We start from the raw sequence: 12,986 nt of genomic DNA on the forward strand, positions 1-12,986 counted from the left end.
AGATGACTGACAGACACTAACAAACTCTGTCTCGGCCACGAATAAACACACACTCACCACACCTGTACATGGAAAAAACACATAATCACACCCTAATCCAAAAAATACACAATAGTTCATGCTTGTGCACAGTTTAGTGGACCATGACCTCAATCAAAACAGACTGAATGTGACCAAAGATGTCTGACATGCTTCTATTTATAACTTCCTGGTGAGTGAGATCAGTATTTGTGTGTATCTGAGAAATTACTGTTTTTCTCTTCTAAGAGAAAAATATTATTTGCAGAGGTTGCCCTGTCATTGTTTTGACAAATTTAATTTCTATGATGTTTGACATAAAAATCCTTAACAAAATTAGAAATTGAATCAGTTGTCAACATAAAAAATGTGGTAAACAACTATCATATTTTAAATACTAAATACATCATGATACTCTAGAGCAGTGGTCTTCACAATTTTTTTCATGAGAGCCGCACTGATAGGACAAAGTCAGTAGGAGAGCCATTTTTACAGGAAAGTATAACAAGTTACATCCTGTCATAAATAACATGTCTGTTTATTAATATGTCACCCCTGAACATTCAATATGCAATGCAATAAATATTTTTTTTTTAATGATTTATCAGTCAAATTTGTAACTGAGACAAGATGATTTCCCTTAATGTCAAAAAAAGCAGGATTTCCAGAAAAGAATCATCCCAGAATGACATTAAGTTATTTTTTTCTACATTAGCCCCTCATGTATCTAATCATCCAAGAGCACATGCGGCGTTAAGAGCTGGAAATACCGCCATAACTGGCAACTTGTTAGACAAGATATGTTTACATGCACAACTTTTGTTTCAATCGGTCTGAATTCATTGTGATTGATTAATCTGAATGTATTGTAGTTTACATTAATGCTTAACATCGTGATATGATGCATGATCGGGGTGATGTGCACGTTTATAAGTCAAAAGATTCAAATTGGGAATAGGTTTTTTGACATTCGCAAACTGCACAAATATACAAAGTTTCCCGCTGTTGCCGCGTAATAACCATTTTCCTACATTGGTTCTTTATTTGTTTTAAACAGCAGACTTAATATCAAATTCTGGTCATAATTTGTTGACTATGATGAACCGTTATGCCTTGCTGTTTTTATTGATCACGCAGTAAAAATGCCCAAAATCAGTCGTCTGTGGATGAGAATCTGAAACAAGGACTGGTGAGCCGTTGTCCTGCTTCACTTCACAGACACTGAGTGGAAGGAGAATTATAGAACGACGTGACACTCGTTTATACGACACTTTATTCATCAGAAGAACAGCGCATTCAGCGCGACGGACGGCGTTCTTTCAGTTTCGGTTTTCAATCTATCAAGTGAACATGTTCTCTCGATAAACCACCCCTTTCAATCCGATCAAAATTATTTGAAAATAGAGCTGACACTTTGAGTTTTTAATGGGTTATATTATAGTCCTACTTCTTTATAAATATTTTTATGAAATATCTGTAGTGACTGCTTGATCATATCACTGTATTATTTACCGCCATGCGAGCCACAAATGAAAGCTTGAGTAACACTGCTCTAGAGGCAGCCTTAACGCAACCAGCTGACAATTACATCGTTAACTACACGACACAAGTTGATTGGTTCCTTTTTTTATCTGAGCCAATGAGCTTGCTGCTCAACATTTGAATAGTTGGTCAGTGTAGCAGTTTTCTATGAAACCCTCCACCTTCCCCAGCTTCACCTGTATAGATCTGTTACGGGTGATTTATAAATTAATTTTTCATTTTAAAGTTACAATTAATTTCTAAAAAGTCTATCATGATAACTCTCTGAGTTTAGCATGGTAATGGATATGACAATGTTAATGTATTTGCGGTATTGGTGGAGTAGTTCTGCTACACTGCTGCTGTTGGTTATTGCTATATAAAACATATATTTAGTACATATTGAAATCTCTGCTTTTGGTTTTAGACTTTGATATCCTGGCAAATCGAAGCAAAACTGTGATTTTTTATTCTTACGGTTGTACCTCTCTATGGTGGTGGTCTGTTCGCTCCACAACACTTGCAGATCCTCCTTCTCCACAGACTTTATCCTGAAAGACAACAAAGGTGTGTTTTTATTTAAAGCAGCGGCCACTAACATCTGTTCTCTCTTTCCTCTATTGCCTGTGAGCGCAAAAGATACTGAAAAAATTCCCCTTCCCCAAAAAAGTCACCCAAGCATGTCCCTCTGGCATGCGCTTCTAACACCAGCATCTCAGCGTGAGCAGCTAAACAATGGCGTGTAAACGAGTGTAGCCCAGGGCACGTCCACATGTGATGTTAGCAGGTACCATCCAGGGGATAATGGGTGTTGAAATCTCACTGAGTGAGACGGAGAACGTGAAAAAAGAGATGGAAACACAATCTGACATACAGCTGTTAAGTGTTATGTTTTTTTTTTGTAACTCGCTCTTTAGTTTGAGTAATAATATGAAACCCGGTTAGTGAGCACAGAAGTGACAAGTGTGGATGTGGGAGTCTGTTAAAACACAGAATGAAAGCAATAGTGGCGCCAAGTGAAATTATGTTACAGTATGACGAGTTCTGCTGAGGGAAAAATAATTAATGGATTTGGCAAAATTTGTGGATTCAATTATTTGAAAGATATTCAATATTTGAAAGTCACATACAGCTAATTTCTCAGGTATGTTATGCACTACCATTATTCTTCAGATTCACTTATGTTAACACTTAATAATAAGGTCTTTTTTAAAGGGGTTATGAGATGAGAAATCAAATTTAAGATCTTTGTACCATAAAAAACATCTTGCAAGTTTAATAGCTTAAAATGTCCTCCTCATAAACAGGCCATTTGTTTAGTCAAGTTCCAAAAACGTCTCGTTAAGATATTGCGGGATCTGTGACGGTAAATACATTTGCATGACTTCCTTCTCAAATAATGACCATATCCATCACACCACACTGTATACATCACACCATAGGCCCACTGGCGTTCAGTCGCTTAACAGCTGTCATTTTCCTACACTGGATGTGAGTGTCACGTCGAAAGCTCAAAAGCTAAAATAACCCATTATAAATCACTGATGCTGTCTACACTGATTCAGTATACAGATGCGAGTTCAGTTTATGACAGTTCAGACATCGATAACAGGACAAATGGAAGAATTAATGAACGTTTGTTATGCTTTGTCTGTAACTAAACTCGACTTTATTTTATATAGCACCAGTAAAAAAATAAAAAAAAATTGGTGACCAAGGTGCTGTACATTATATAAAATACCAGCAACCTTTAACACCATGTACAACATAAATTACAACAAAGAACAGACCAGGCACAACACAAATCAGCTACAATTAAAAGCAAAAAAAAAGAAAGGCCATTTTATATGGATGCATGTGCAATAGTGAGTGGGCGTTGATACAGTTTCCTATGCATTGACGTTAGCCAATCATAAGAGTGACCATTTACTGACAAGTCTTAAAGAAGCAGCGCCTTAAAACGGATCATTTCAGACTGAGGGTCAGAATAATAGTTCCCTTTCAAGGGAACTCGAGCTGCGTTTGAGACGCGGTGGGAACGCTCTGCGTGATTACGTCATGAAGCACGTGTAAAATCAGTCCAATGGAAGCCCACTACGACATAGGTGACGTCATAGACCAGGAAACTATAAAGCAGCCCTGAAATCAGACCGCGACAGCTTCTGTACCTTCAGCAAGCGCTCTCTGTATATCTGTCCTTGTCTATTTATTGTTGTCTGTCAAGACCATATATCTATCATTATTATGGCGAGCAAGCAAGATTATAGACGGTGTGTTGTTCCCTGCCCTCGTTATATTACGGGTGGGGACACACATCAGCTTTGTGTTGCTTGTTTGGGAGCGGAGCATGCCCAGTCAGTCCTCGAGGGGTCTGATTGTGAGCATTGTATGAGTCTATCTATGAAGACGCTACGCTCTCGCCGATCGTTCTTTGAGGAGAATGGTTTGGTTCGCGCTCCCCGCGCGGGTCCCGCTGTTGCCTAGACACGGCGGCGACTCGCATTTTGGGGTTCGCAAACGGATCTGACAGCGTGGGTTGGGACGGGCCCCGCCCTATCTCAGCTTTCACCTGCAGATCCAGTGTGCTGCGATTTCAAGTTCCGAGGAATTGGTATTGTTAGTGTTTTGTTAAGAAAAAGTGAACAAAACAAATAAAAATATGAAGAAAAAGGCAGATGTTTGATTTTTCAATAAATAGGCAGCTCATAACTCTGTTGAATAAAGAGGAGCTTTTAAAAGGAGGTTTTTCTAATGCTGTTGCTAGTTAAATATTTACTGGACAGCTGAACATTATGAGAGTGAAAATAAAAAGAGTTTATTAGATGAAATATATCTAAAAAAAACAGGAAAACTCTGTATCTCAGCCTCCTCGTCGGGGACTACTGGTTTTTCCCTATCTCCACACTGAGGTGTCGAGATCGTGGAATAAACCTGTTTCTATTTTATGTGTTTAATACCCAAACGTCTAACTAGAGTAATGTTATGGGTATTAAGTATCATGGTATGACAGTGCCTTGGATTATAGAGATGCTTGTGAGCTTTCTCTCTCCCGAGTCGGCGTCATCATTTTTAACCCCGACGTTACCCACCAGCCATCTTTAATAATAAATAAATTTTATTAGGCAGTACTGGTGGGTAAAGTATTTAAGGACATAGATGAATGTGAGGATGTCAGCATTGACTCTATTCGAGAATATATATATATATATATATATATATATATATATATATATATATATATATATATATTTATATGTATACGCTTTTCTGATATAAAAATAAAGAAAAAGAAAGATAAAAATGTCTGTTCTTCTGGACGCTCCGCTTTCAAGAAAACTAAACCTTTCAGCGGCGTTCCACAGGTTTCTTCCTCACCAATCTATGTTCCTGAAACTGGCATAGAGTGCAAAGAGGAAGCCCTGATGCCGAGGCCATCAGGCTTCTAAGGGTGGTCCCCTCCGGGGTAGGGACGTTTGAGAAATCGTTTCTCCTCGGCGCCCTCTGGGGTGGGACTCTCTGAGGAGGGTCGCAGCGCTGCCAGTTCGGTTGTTCCCTGCCGGTTCGCCGTTCAGGGCACCGAGGTGTCAGCGTCCCCATACGATCCTCCGAGGAGGGTCGTAGAGCAGTCAGTTCGGTCTCCCTGCCGGTTCGCCGTTTCAGGTTGCAGAGGTGCCTGCTTTTTCCTACGATCCTCCGAGGAGGGTCGTAGGAACTAAGCTAGTTAGAGGTAGGCAAGATCTGAGGACTGTCGTCATCTCTAATAAAGCTTAGACAAGAAGTCCTGTCGAATGAAAAAAAAAAAGAGGGACGGTTTTGAGAAATCGTTTCTCCTTGGCGCCCACTGGGGTGCGACTCTCTGAGGAGGGTCGCAGCGCTGCCAGTTCGGTTGTTCCCTGCCGGTTCGGCGCTTCAGGGTGCCGAGGTGTCAGCGTCCCCGTGCAATCCTCTGAGGAGGGTTGTAGAACGGTCAGTTCGGTTGTTCCCTGCCGGTTCGCCGCTTTAGGGCACCAAAATGATTGTTCAATCAAATCCAGAGACCAGTCTCGAGAGACTGGTTCCCTTATCGGAATTTCTGGCAGCGTGGAAACTTCTGCCAAATATTTCTCTATGGGTCCTGCACATAATAGAAAAGGGTTACAGCGGTTCTCATCCGCCCAGATTTCAGGGGGTCCTCCCTACGGTAGTGGACTCACAGCAGGCTCTGGTTATGGAGCAGGAAGTACTGACACTTCTTCAAAAAGGAGCTATAGAAAGGATGTCTCCTCCCAGCAGAGAGTCAGGGGTTTACAGCCGTTACTTCATTGTTCCAAAGAAGGATGGAGGGTTGCGTCCTATTCTAGATCTGCGCCAGTTAAACAGCAGAGTTCAGAAACTCAAGTTCAGAATGCTTACACTCAAACAGATTGTATCACAGATTCAGTCCGAGGACTGGTTTGTCACAATAGACTTGAAGGACGCGTACTTCCATGTATCTATCCATCCTCATCACAGGAGGTTCCTGAGGTTCGCTTTAAAAACGGGGGCGAAGCATACCAGTATCGGGTTCTTCCATTTGGCCTAGGTTTATCACCCCGCACCTTTACAAAATGTGTGGATGCAGCTCTGGCTCCTTTGAGACTCCAGGGCATTCGCGTATTATATTATATCGACGATTGGTTGATCCTAGCTTAATTTGAGCATATGGCAGTTCGGCATCGATGTCGTTCTGTCTCATTTAAAGATGTTGGGCTTGCCACTCAACGCCAAGAAGAGTGTGATCCTCCCAGCTCAGAGGACCCCTTTTCTAGGTGTAATATGGGTTTATCTAGGCCAGTCACTCACTGTGAAACAGTTTCAGACTGTGGGTCTCATGGCAGCTGCGTCCAACGTAATTACTTTTGGCCTTCTGTACATGAGACCCCTGCAGTGGTGGCTCAGGACCAAGGGTTTTTTCTCCGTTTTCGCATGAGCAAGGTCACGCGGCTATGCCTACGTGCCTCGGTCATGTGGAAGAACCTTGGTTCCTCGCCCAGGCCCAGTGTTGGGGGTTTCTTGTCGACGCATAATGCTATCGACGGATGCTTCCCTCACAAGTCGGGAGTGATCATGAGTGGTCGCTCGGCGGAGGGTCCGGACAACACACTGACGATCTCGTATATCATAGCAGATATCCTGTTGAGGCAGGGGCTGAGGCCCGGGGAATGGAGACTTCACCCCGAGGTGGTGGAGCTCCTATGGGAGATCTTTGGACGATACAACCCATTGTCCGCTATGGTTTTCCCTCACATATCCAGCTCCTCTCGGACTGGACGCTATGGTGCAGGTGTGGCCGAGGCTGCACCTGTACACATTCCCCCCGATATCAATGCTCCCGGGAGTTCTGCTGGGGTGCGACTCTCTGAGGAGGGTCGCAGCACTGCCAGTTCGGTTGTTCCCTGCCGGTTCGCCGCTTCAGGGCACCGAAATGATTGTTCAATCAAATCCAGAGGCCAGTCTCGAAAGACTGGTTCCCTTATCAGAACTTCTGCCAAATATTTCTCTATGGGTCCTGCACATAATAGAAAAGGGTTAAACGGAGTTGTGGAAACGGTGGGCTTGGCCTCTGAGGGGGCCCAGCTCATAGAATCCGGTCTCGCAACTGAGGTCGTTGAGACCGTCGTTCAATCCGGAGCTCCGTCCACGAGAAAACTATGTACATTGAAATGAAAACTGTTCTCTACATGGCGTGGAGAACGTTTTTTAAATCTTGTTAACTGCCCGGTTGGTACAGTTCTCGATTTCCTACAAGACTGTTTCTCTGCTGGATTATCTCCCTCCACCTCCGCGGCTATATCTGCTTATCACCCCTCTCGGGGCTTCTTCTCTTGGGAGAGATCCTCTTATTATTTGTTTTCTCCGTGGTACATTGAGGCTCAGGCCTGCACTGCAATCTAGAGCACCGGCTTGGGATTTGGCCATTGTACTTGAGGGTCTGGCCTTGGCTTCCTTCGAGCCCATCGAGGAGGTTTCAGAAAAATTCCTCACTCTAAAGACTATATTTCTCCTTGCTATTTCGTCTATCAAGAGAATGGGTGATTTACATGCTCTGTCGGTTGCTCCTTCATGCGGCCGGACAGCCTTCACCTATGGCTGTGCGGGCCCATTCTACTCGGAGTATGGCGGCCTCTATGGCCTTAATTTCGGGAGTTTCCCTTCTTGACGTGTGTAATGCGGCAGGATGGTACTCTCCGCTTACATTTGTCAGGTTTTATGACCTTGACCTCTCCACTCCTGAGGCGAGGTTGCTTGCTTCTTAGTGTGCGCAGGACTTCACACAGAACGGGCATTTGTCACTATGGCGTAGTGGGTATGGGGTTCCCACCGCGTCTCAAACGCAGCTCGAGTTCCCTTGAAAGGGAACGTCTCAGGTTACGTATGTAACCCTGGTTCCCTGATAGGGAACGAGACGCTGCGTTTGCCTGCCATACTTCCTGCATGCCCTGATCGACTTGCTTCAGGTTTTTCAGAAGCTGTCGCGGTCTGATTTCAGGGCTGCTTTATAGTTTCCTGGTCTATGACGTCACCTATGTCGTAGTGGGCTTCCATTGGACTGATTTTACACGTGCTTCATGACGTAATCACGCAGAGCGTTCCCACCGCGTCTCAAACGCAGCGTCTCGTTCCCTATCAGGGAACCAGGGTTACATACGTAACCTGAGACGTTTTCTCACATATTTTTTTTTTTTTGTGCAGAAAATTTTATCAACATTATAAGTGAACCTCAAGGAACATTTTAGAATGATTAAAAAAAACTCCATGTCATGACCTCTTTAACATTAATGGATTAGCTAACAAACTAATGACCAATATATTTCTTACTGCATTTATTATTCTTTGTCAGTGCTAGTTTATCAAATGCAATTGTTCATTAATGTTGGGTCAAAGTGCACTAACAAATGTGAACATAAAAGCAAATGTTGAAACTAACATTGTGCAATACTTCTACAGCATTTATTAATCTTAATTAATGATAACTAATGTTACCGTTTTTTACAGTCGCTAGGAAACATTTCTCAATACTTAGGTCACTTTTTCAAAACTCTTCACACAGTGACCACAACAGAAGTATATGTGGGATAAACTGTGGATCATTTATCATTGCTTTGGCACAAAATGCATTCAATGACTACATCTTTCAAATTACATTAATTATTTTCTCACTTCGACACAACAACCACCAAAACTCTGTGTACTTACAGGCCAATTTGCACATGCTTACATACTGTTTTCAAAACTGTTAAACTTATGTTCAAAACAATAACATAATACAAACCTGAATATGACAGCAATTTGCTACATTTCTACAGTAATATTGTAGTGAAATATATTTCGAATCTAAAAATGAAATGCTATAAAAACAATTGGACCAACCACAGCTGATTCCTATTGTATCTGTATCGGTGAACGGTGTGTACAAATTCTTGTATTTTGTAATAAGTCTGTGCAAAAAACAAAAAAAAGACATAAAATATATTGAAGCATACTGCATCATGTCGGATTCATTCCAGTAAAATATATTGCAGTGAATTCTAAACAGTAGCGAGGTGTGCTTGTTTTACAGAAGAAAACATTGTATAATGCTACCTGTTGTTAGTGTTTTTTAGGTCATTGTTTTGTGGGTGACAAAGTGTGTTTGTTGTCTGTCAACCTTTGCTAGTGTGATGGAAGAATATGTTGATTTGAGACATGTATGAAGTTATATGGTAGTTTTAGTGCATTTTGAAAGTGAAATGAACTGCTGTGCCGAGCTGAAAGTTGGTTTGGAGAACTGTGTGAAGAGTTTTGAAAAAGTGACCTAAGTATTGAGAAATGTGTCCTAGCAACTGTAAAAAAACTGTAATACATGGATCCTTATTATTCAGGTTTACCCATAACGAAACACGTCAGATAGACGGCCTCTTCATATTTGATACAATTATTATACAATAATCTGCAAAGTGGTCCAAACTTCATCCAGTCAAAAGTCTGGCTAAGCGAGACTATTAATATGCTAACAGGGGGCTATTATATGCCTGTGTGTGCATGAGCGTGCTCTCATTTAATGCGTGCCAGACAGTGTTTACATGTGTGTCTATCACTCTGTCATTGCTTTGACTCATTAATTTACCATGACGTTCTCAAATTCTGCATGCTAGTCAAGCAATTGTGTCATGCATCATCTAAACATTTGCTGCATATGTACATGTAAACACACATTCTTGTTCTTCTTTCATGGTCAGGACTTGCCATCAATTATATTATAAAAACAATAATATAACTTATTATAAAATGCAATGGACTTGCCATTGATCTTGCTAATATAATATAATATAATATAATATAATATAATATAATATAATATAATATAATATAATATAATATAATATAATATAATATAATATAATATAATATAATATAATAACCCCTAGAACTAACAGGAAATTCTGTACATACGTCACTCGCTAGCGTGTCTTGTCATATCAGTAAATAGAGAAAAGTAGTAATTTGAAAATGTAATTTAAAAAATGTAATTTACTCTTGTGAAAAAAAAATCTTTTTAAATAGTATACTTGGCTATTTACTGGTTATCGGATATAACATGAAAATAATTATTGCATGGCTTATCAGAACTAGCTTGAATTGTAATATCGGTGCATCCCTCGTTCCAGCAGTGAAGGTAAAATCTGACCCACTCAACCCAGATAACTTCACACTAAGGACAAATTCTCCCTCTGGCTCTCAGACTGCCCTTCCTGTCGATCAGGACACAAGCACAGACCTCGCATGTCTGAGCCCGGCTGCTAATAAACGGGAAACTCTCCTCTCCTCTTTCTTCTTTTCTTGCTCCTGGGGCCTGATGTTAAGCACAACATAGCAGAGAAATCCCTGCATTGCTAAGTCGAATAACAATCAGTCTCTCGCTCTCTGTCTCATTCCCTTGTTCTCTAGTTTCTTCAATTCTTTCTCAAGGCCGGCACGGCACAGATTCCCTGCGGGGGTCGTCTGTCAACTGTTAAGCCTTCTGAATCCCCCCATCAGCCCAACTCACAAATATTTTTCACCCTCTCACACCAACACTCCCCGAACTACTCCATTGGCTCCCTCAACACCAGTCTGGGGAGAAACTGGGGAGTCGGTGTCTCCCAGCTGAGCAGAGCGTGATGGATGATTACCGAGTCTTATGGAGGTTTGGTGAAGACCTTTCTTTCTTTGTTTGTTATGGTTGCCTGAAGGTTTCGCTGAGCTCTGTGACACACTGCTATCTGACAGCGGGTTAAGATAACCTTTTATTTCCCCTGGATCTCTGTGACACTAGAGATAAGAGTGAGGGGGAGAGGAAAGGGGAGAGAGAGAAAAAGAAAAAGTGATTATGGGATTAACATGTTAAAGATGGATGTCTCCGTTTGGATGAAAACATGGCAGATGTCAGGTCAAATGGACCTGAAAACAAGAACGCAATCTGTAACTCTCACATGCTCACTAGAAGTCTGCCTCTCCTAAAGAATGAATCAGATTTGATAGAAATAAATGATCTGAGTGACTTTAGCTCATCGTGGAAAGCAGGGTGGCGCCGAGAGCCGTGGGAACGGAGCAATTGCAAATGAGTGTCGTCTGCGTCCCACACCGGTCTCGAGTTCACGGAGGGAGATTTTCCTCCTTCGTTTAAAACAAAATCGTGTCCACACAAGCACGGTTTAAAGAAATCCCTACTCACATGAAAACACAAAAACACGCTATGAAGCACTGTCAAGAGCATGTCAAACCAACAAGTGTCGATATAACCCTAACCTTAAAGGACAATTCCAGCCAAAAATGAACCTGGGGTAAAGAACACATGGGTACCGAGTCGGCCGTTCTCTGGGATGCGTTTTCATGACAATCGAATGTACCCAGTTTTGACGTTAGTTTCTCGACCAGTCGAACCATGAACGCCGTGCTACGTGCTGGTCGACTGTCACAGTTCAGCTCACGTAGCACGGCGTTCATGGTTCGACTGGTCGAGACTGTTTTCCAAAGATGGCTCCTGCTTGTATACGCAAAGTGAACTGTCTTTATAAAGTATCTTCTTGTTAAACTGTCTGTACACTTACAAAGTTCTCAATGCTTCAGTTTGCGCTACAGTGTTAGTGTGGGGCTATTTTGAGCCGTGTTAATGGTATTAACTAGCGATTTTTATTTTTACTTATTCAATGCCCCATACATTATAAGCGTTATAAGCTAATCTGTGGTTAAACTAAAACTAACGTTAAAACTGGGTACATTCGATTATCATGAAAACGCATCCCAGAGAACGGTTGACTCGGTACCCATGTGTTATGTACCCCTAGGTTCATTTTTGGCTGGACTTTAAAGCCATGTTGGCCAATCAGAAGCCTGAAAAAAAGTTTATTCCCGGTTCTGGTAGACTAACAACATGTTGTCATAAGCAGTGTCCTGCGTGGTATTGCATCCTGACTCCTCTGTTGCGCAATATAATGGGAGAACTGTGCATGTATCTGTATACATGTTATAAGCCTTGTTAGCACAGTTATTAGCAGAAATATTTTGGCTACGTCCGCCATTTCACAGACTCGCCTCATGTAAACAAAGGAGATAGCGGCTCACAATCTGACATCAAACAAAGGAGATAACAGCGCCAAAATCTCCGGTTGCACCGTCTACACGACGACACTGCAACCGGAGTTACTGAAAACCTGGCAGTTTTCAAAAAAATTTGGTTTCAGTGAGCGGATACTGCGTTTGCGTGTGGACGCACAGCCAAACAGCATAGAAAGAGCTGCGGTTTGGAAAATACCGGTGTTGGTGTGGACAGGGCCTAAGTTGTGTTGCGTTTATGTTTGTGCGGCAGTCATCTGTGAGGGTCTACTCATTTACTAGTTTTGTAGTTTGTTTATTTTATGATTAAAAGTTTGTTCCCACCTCGATCTTCCATGAGCCTTTTAACTTCGTTACACTCATACTTAAGGTGTTTGATTAAACCCCTAACCATAAGCACTGAACTTTGGCACAAAACAATAAAGATATGACTTATCCCTCAAATTATTAGGTGTGCTATTCCTGAGTCACTGGGAAAAGGGCAAAACAAAAGCAGAAACTTTGAAGAAGGGAAACTAGCCACATCTAAGCACCTCTCAAAACAATGGCTGAGAATTGACACAGATTTACTGATTTAGTCTGATTCATGATTTGGGTATATTTCAGTTTTATTTTGCTCACATATGAAAGAAACTCAAATCAGCTAATGCTATAAATCATAAATGGAACCTTCTAACTTGGTACATTACAATACATTTAATTTGAATAATTAACTACAGGGCCCAAAATATTCAGTAGAGTTGAATCAGAATGAGTTTTTATTGCCAAGAGTGCTCATTCCAGTCCACATAAATACAAAATGAAAAAAAAAATTCAAGCAAAAGGTATACAAGATTGGAACAATGATATAATAA

The 12,986-nt window shown here is 41.5% G+C and overlaps 1 protein-coding gene across 1 annotated transcript in view; it reads right to left on the reverse strand.

Moving 5' to 3' along the window:
• Positions 1-12,986, reverse strand: part of lekr1 (Leucine-, glutamate- and lysine-rich protein 1) — a 112,398-nt gene that overhangs the window by 33,018 nt on the left and 66,394 nt on the right. Inside the window, exon 8 of the mRNA XM_077194607.1 lies at positions 2,025-2,090. Within this exon, the coding sequence (XP_077050722.1) occupies positions 2,025-2,090 (66 nt within the window). The remainder of the gene's footprint in view (positions 1-2,024; positions 2,091-12,986) is intronic.

Source organism: Siphateles boraxobius, unplaced genomic scaffold (genome assembly GCF_051911475.1).
Source record: "Siphateles boraxobius isolate OS27281-9 unplaced genomic scaffold, OSU_SipBor_1 32, whole genome shotgun sequence".
NCBI classification, from domain to species: domain Eukaryota; kingdom Metazoa; phylum Chordata; class Actinopteri; order Cypriniformes; family Leuciscidae; genus Siphateles; species Siphateles boraxobius.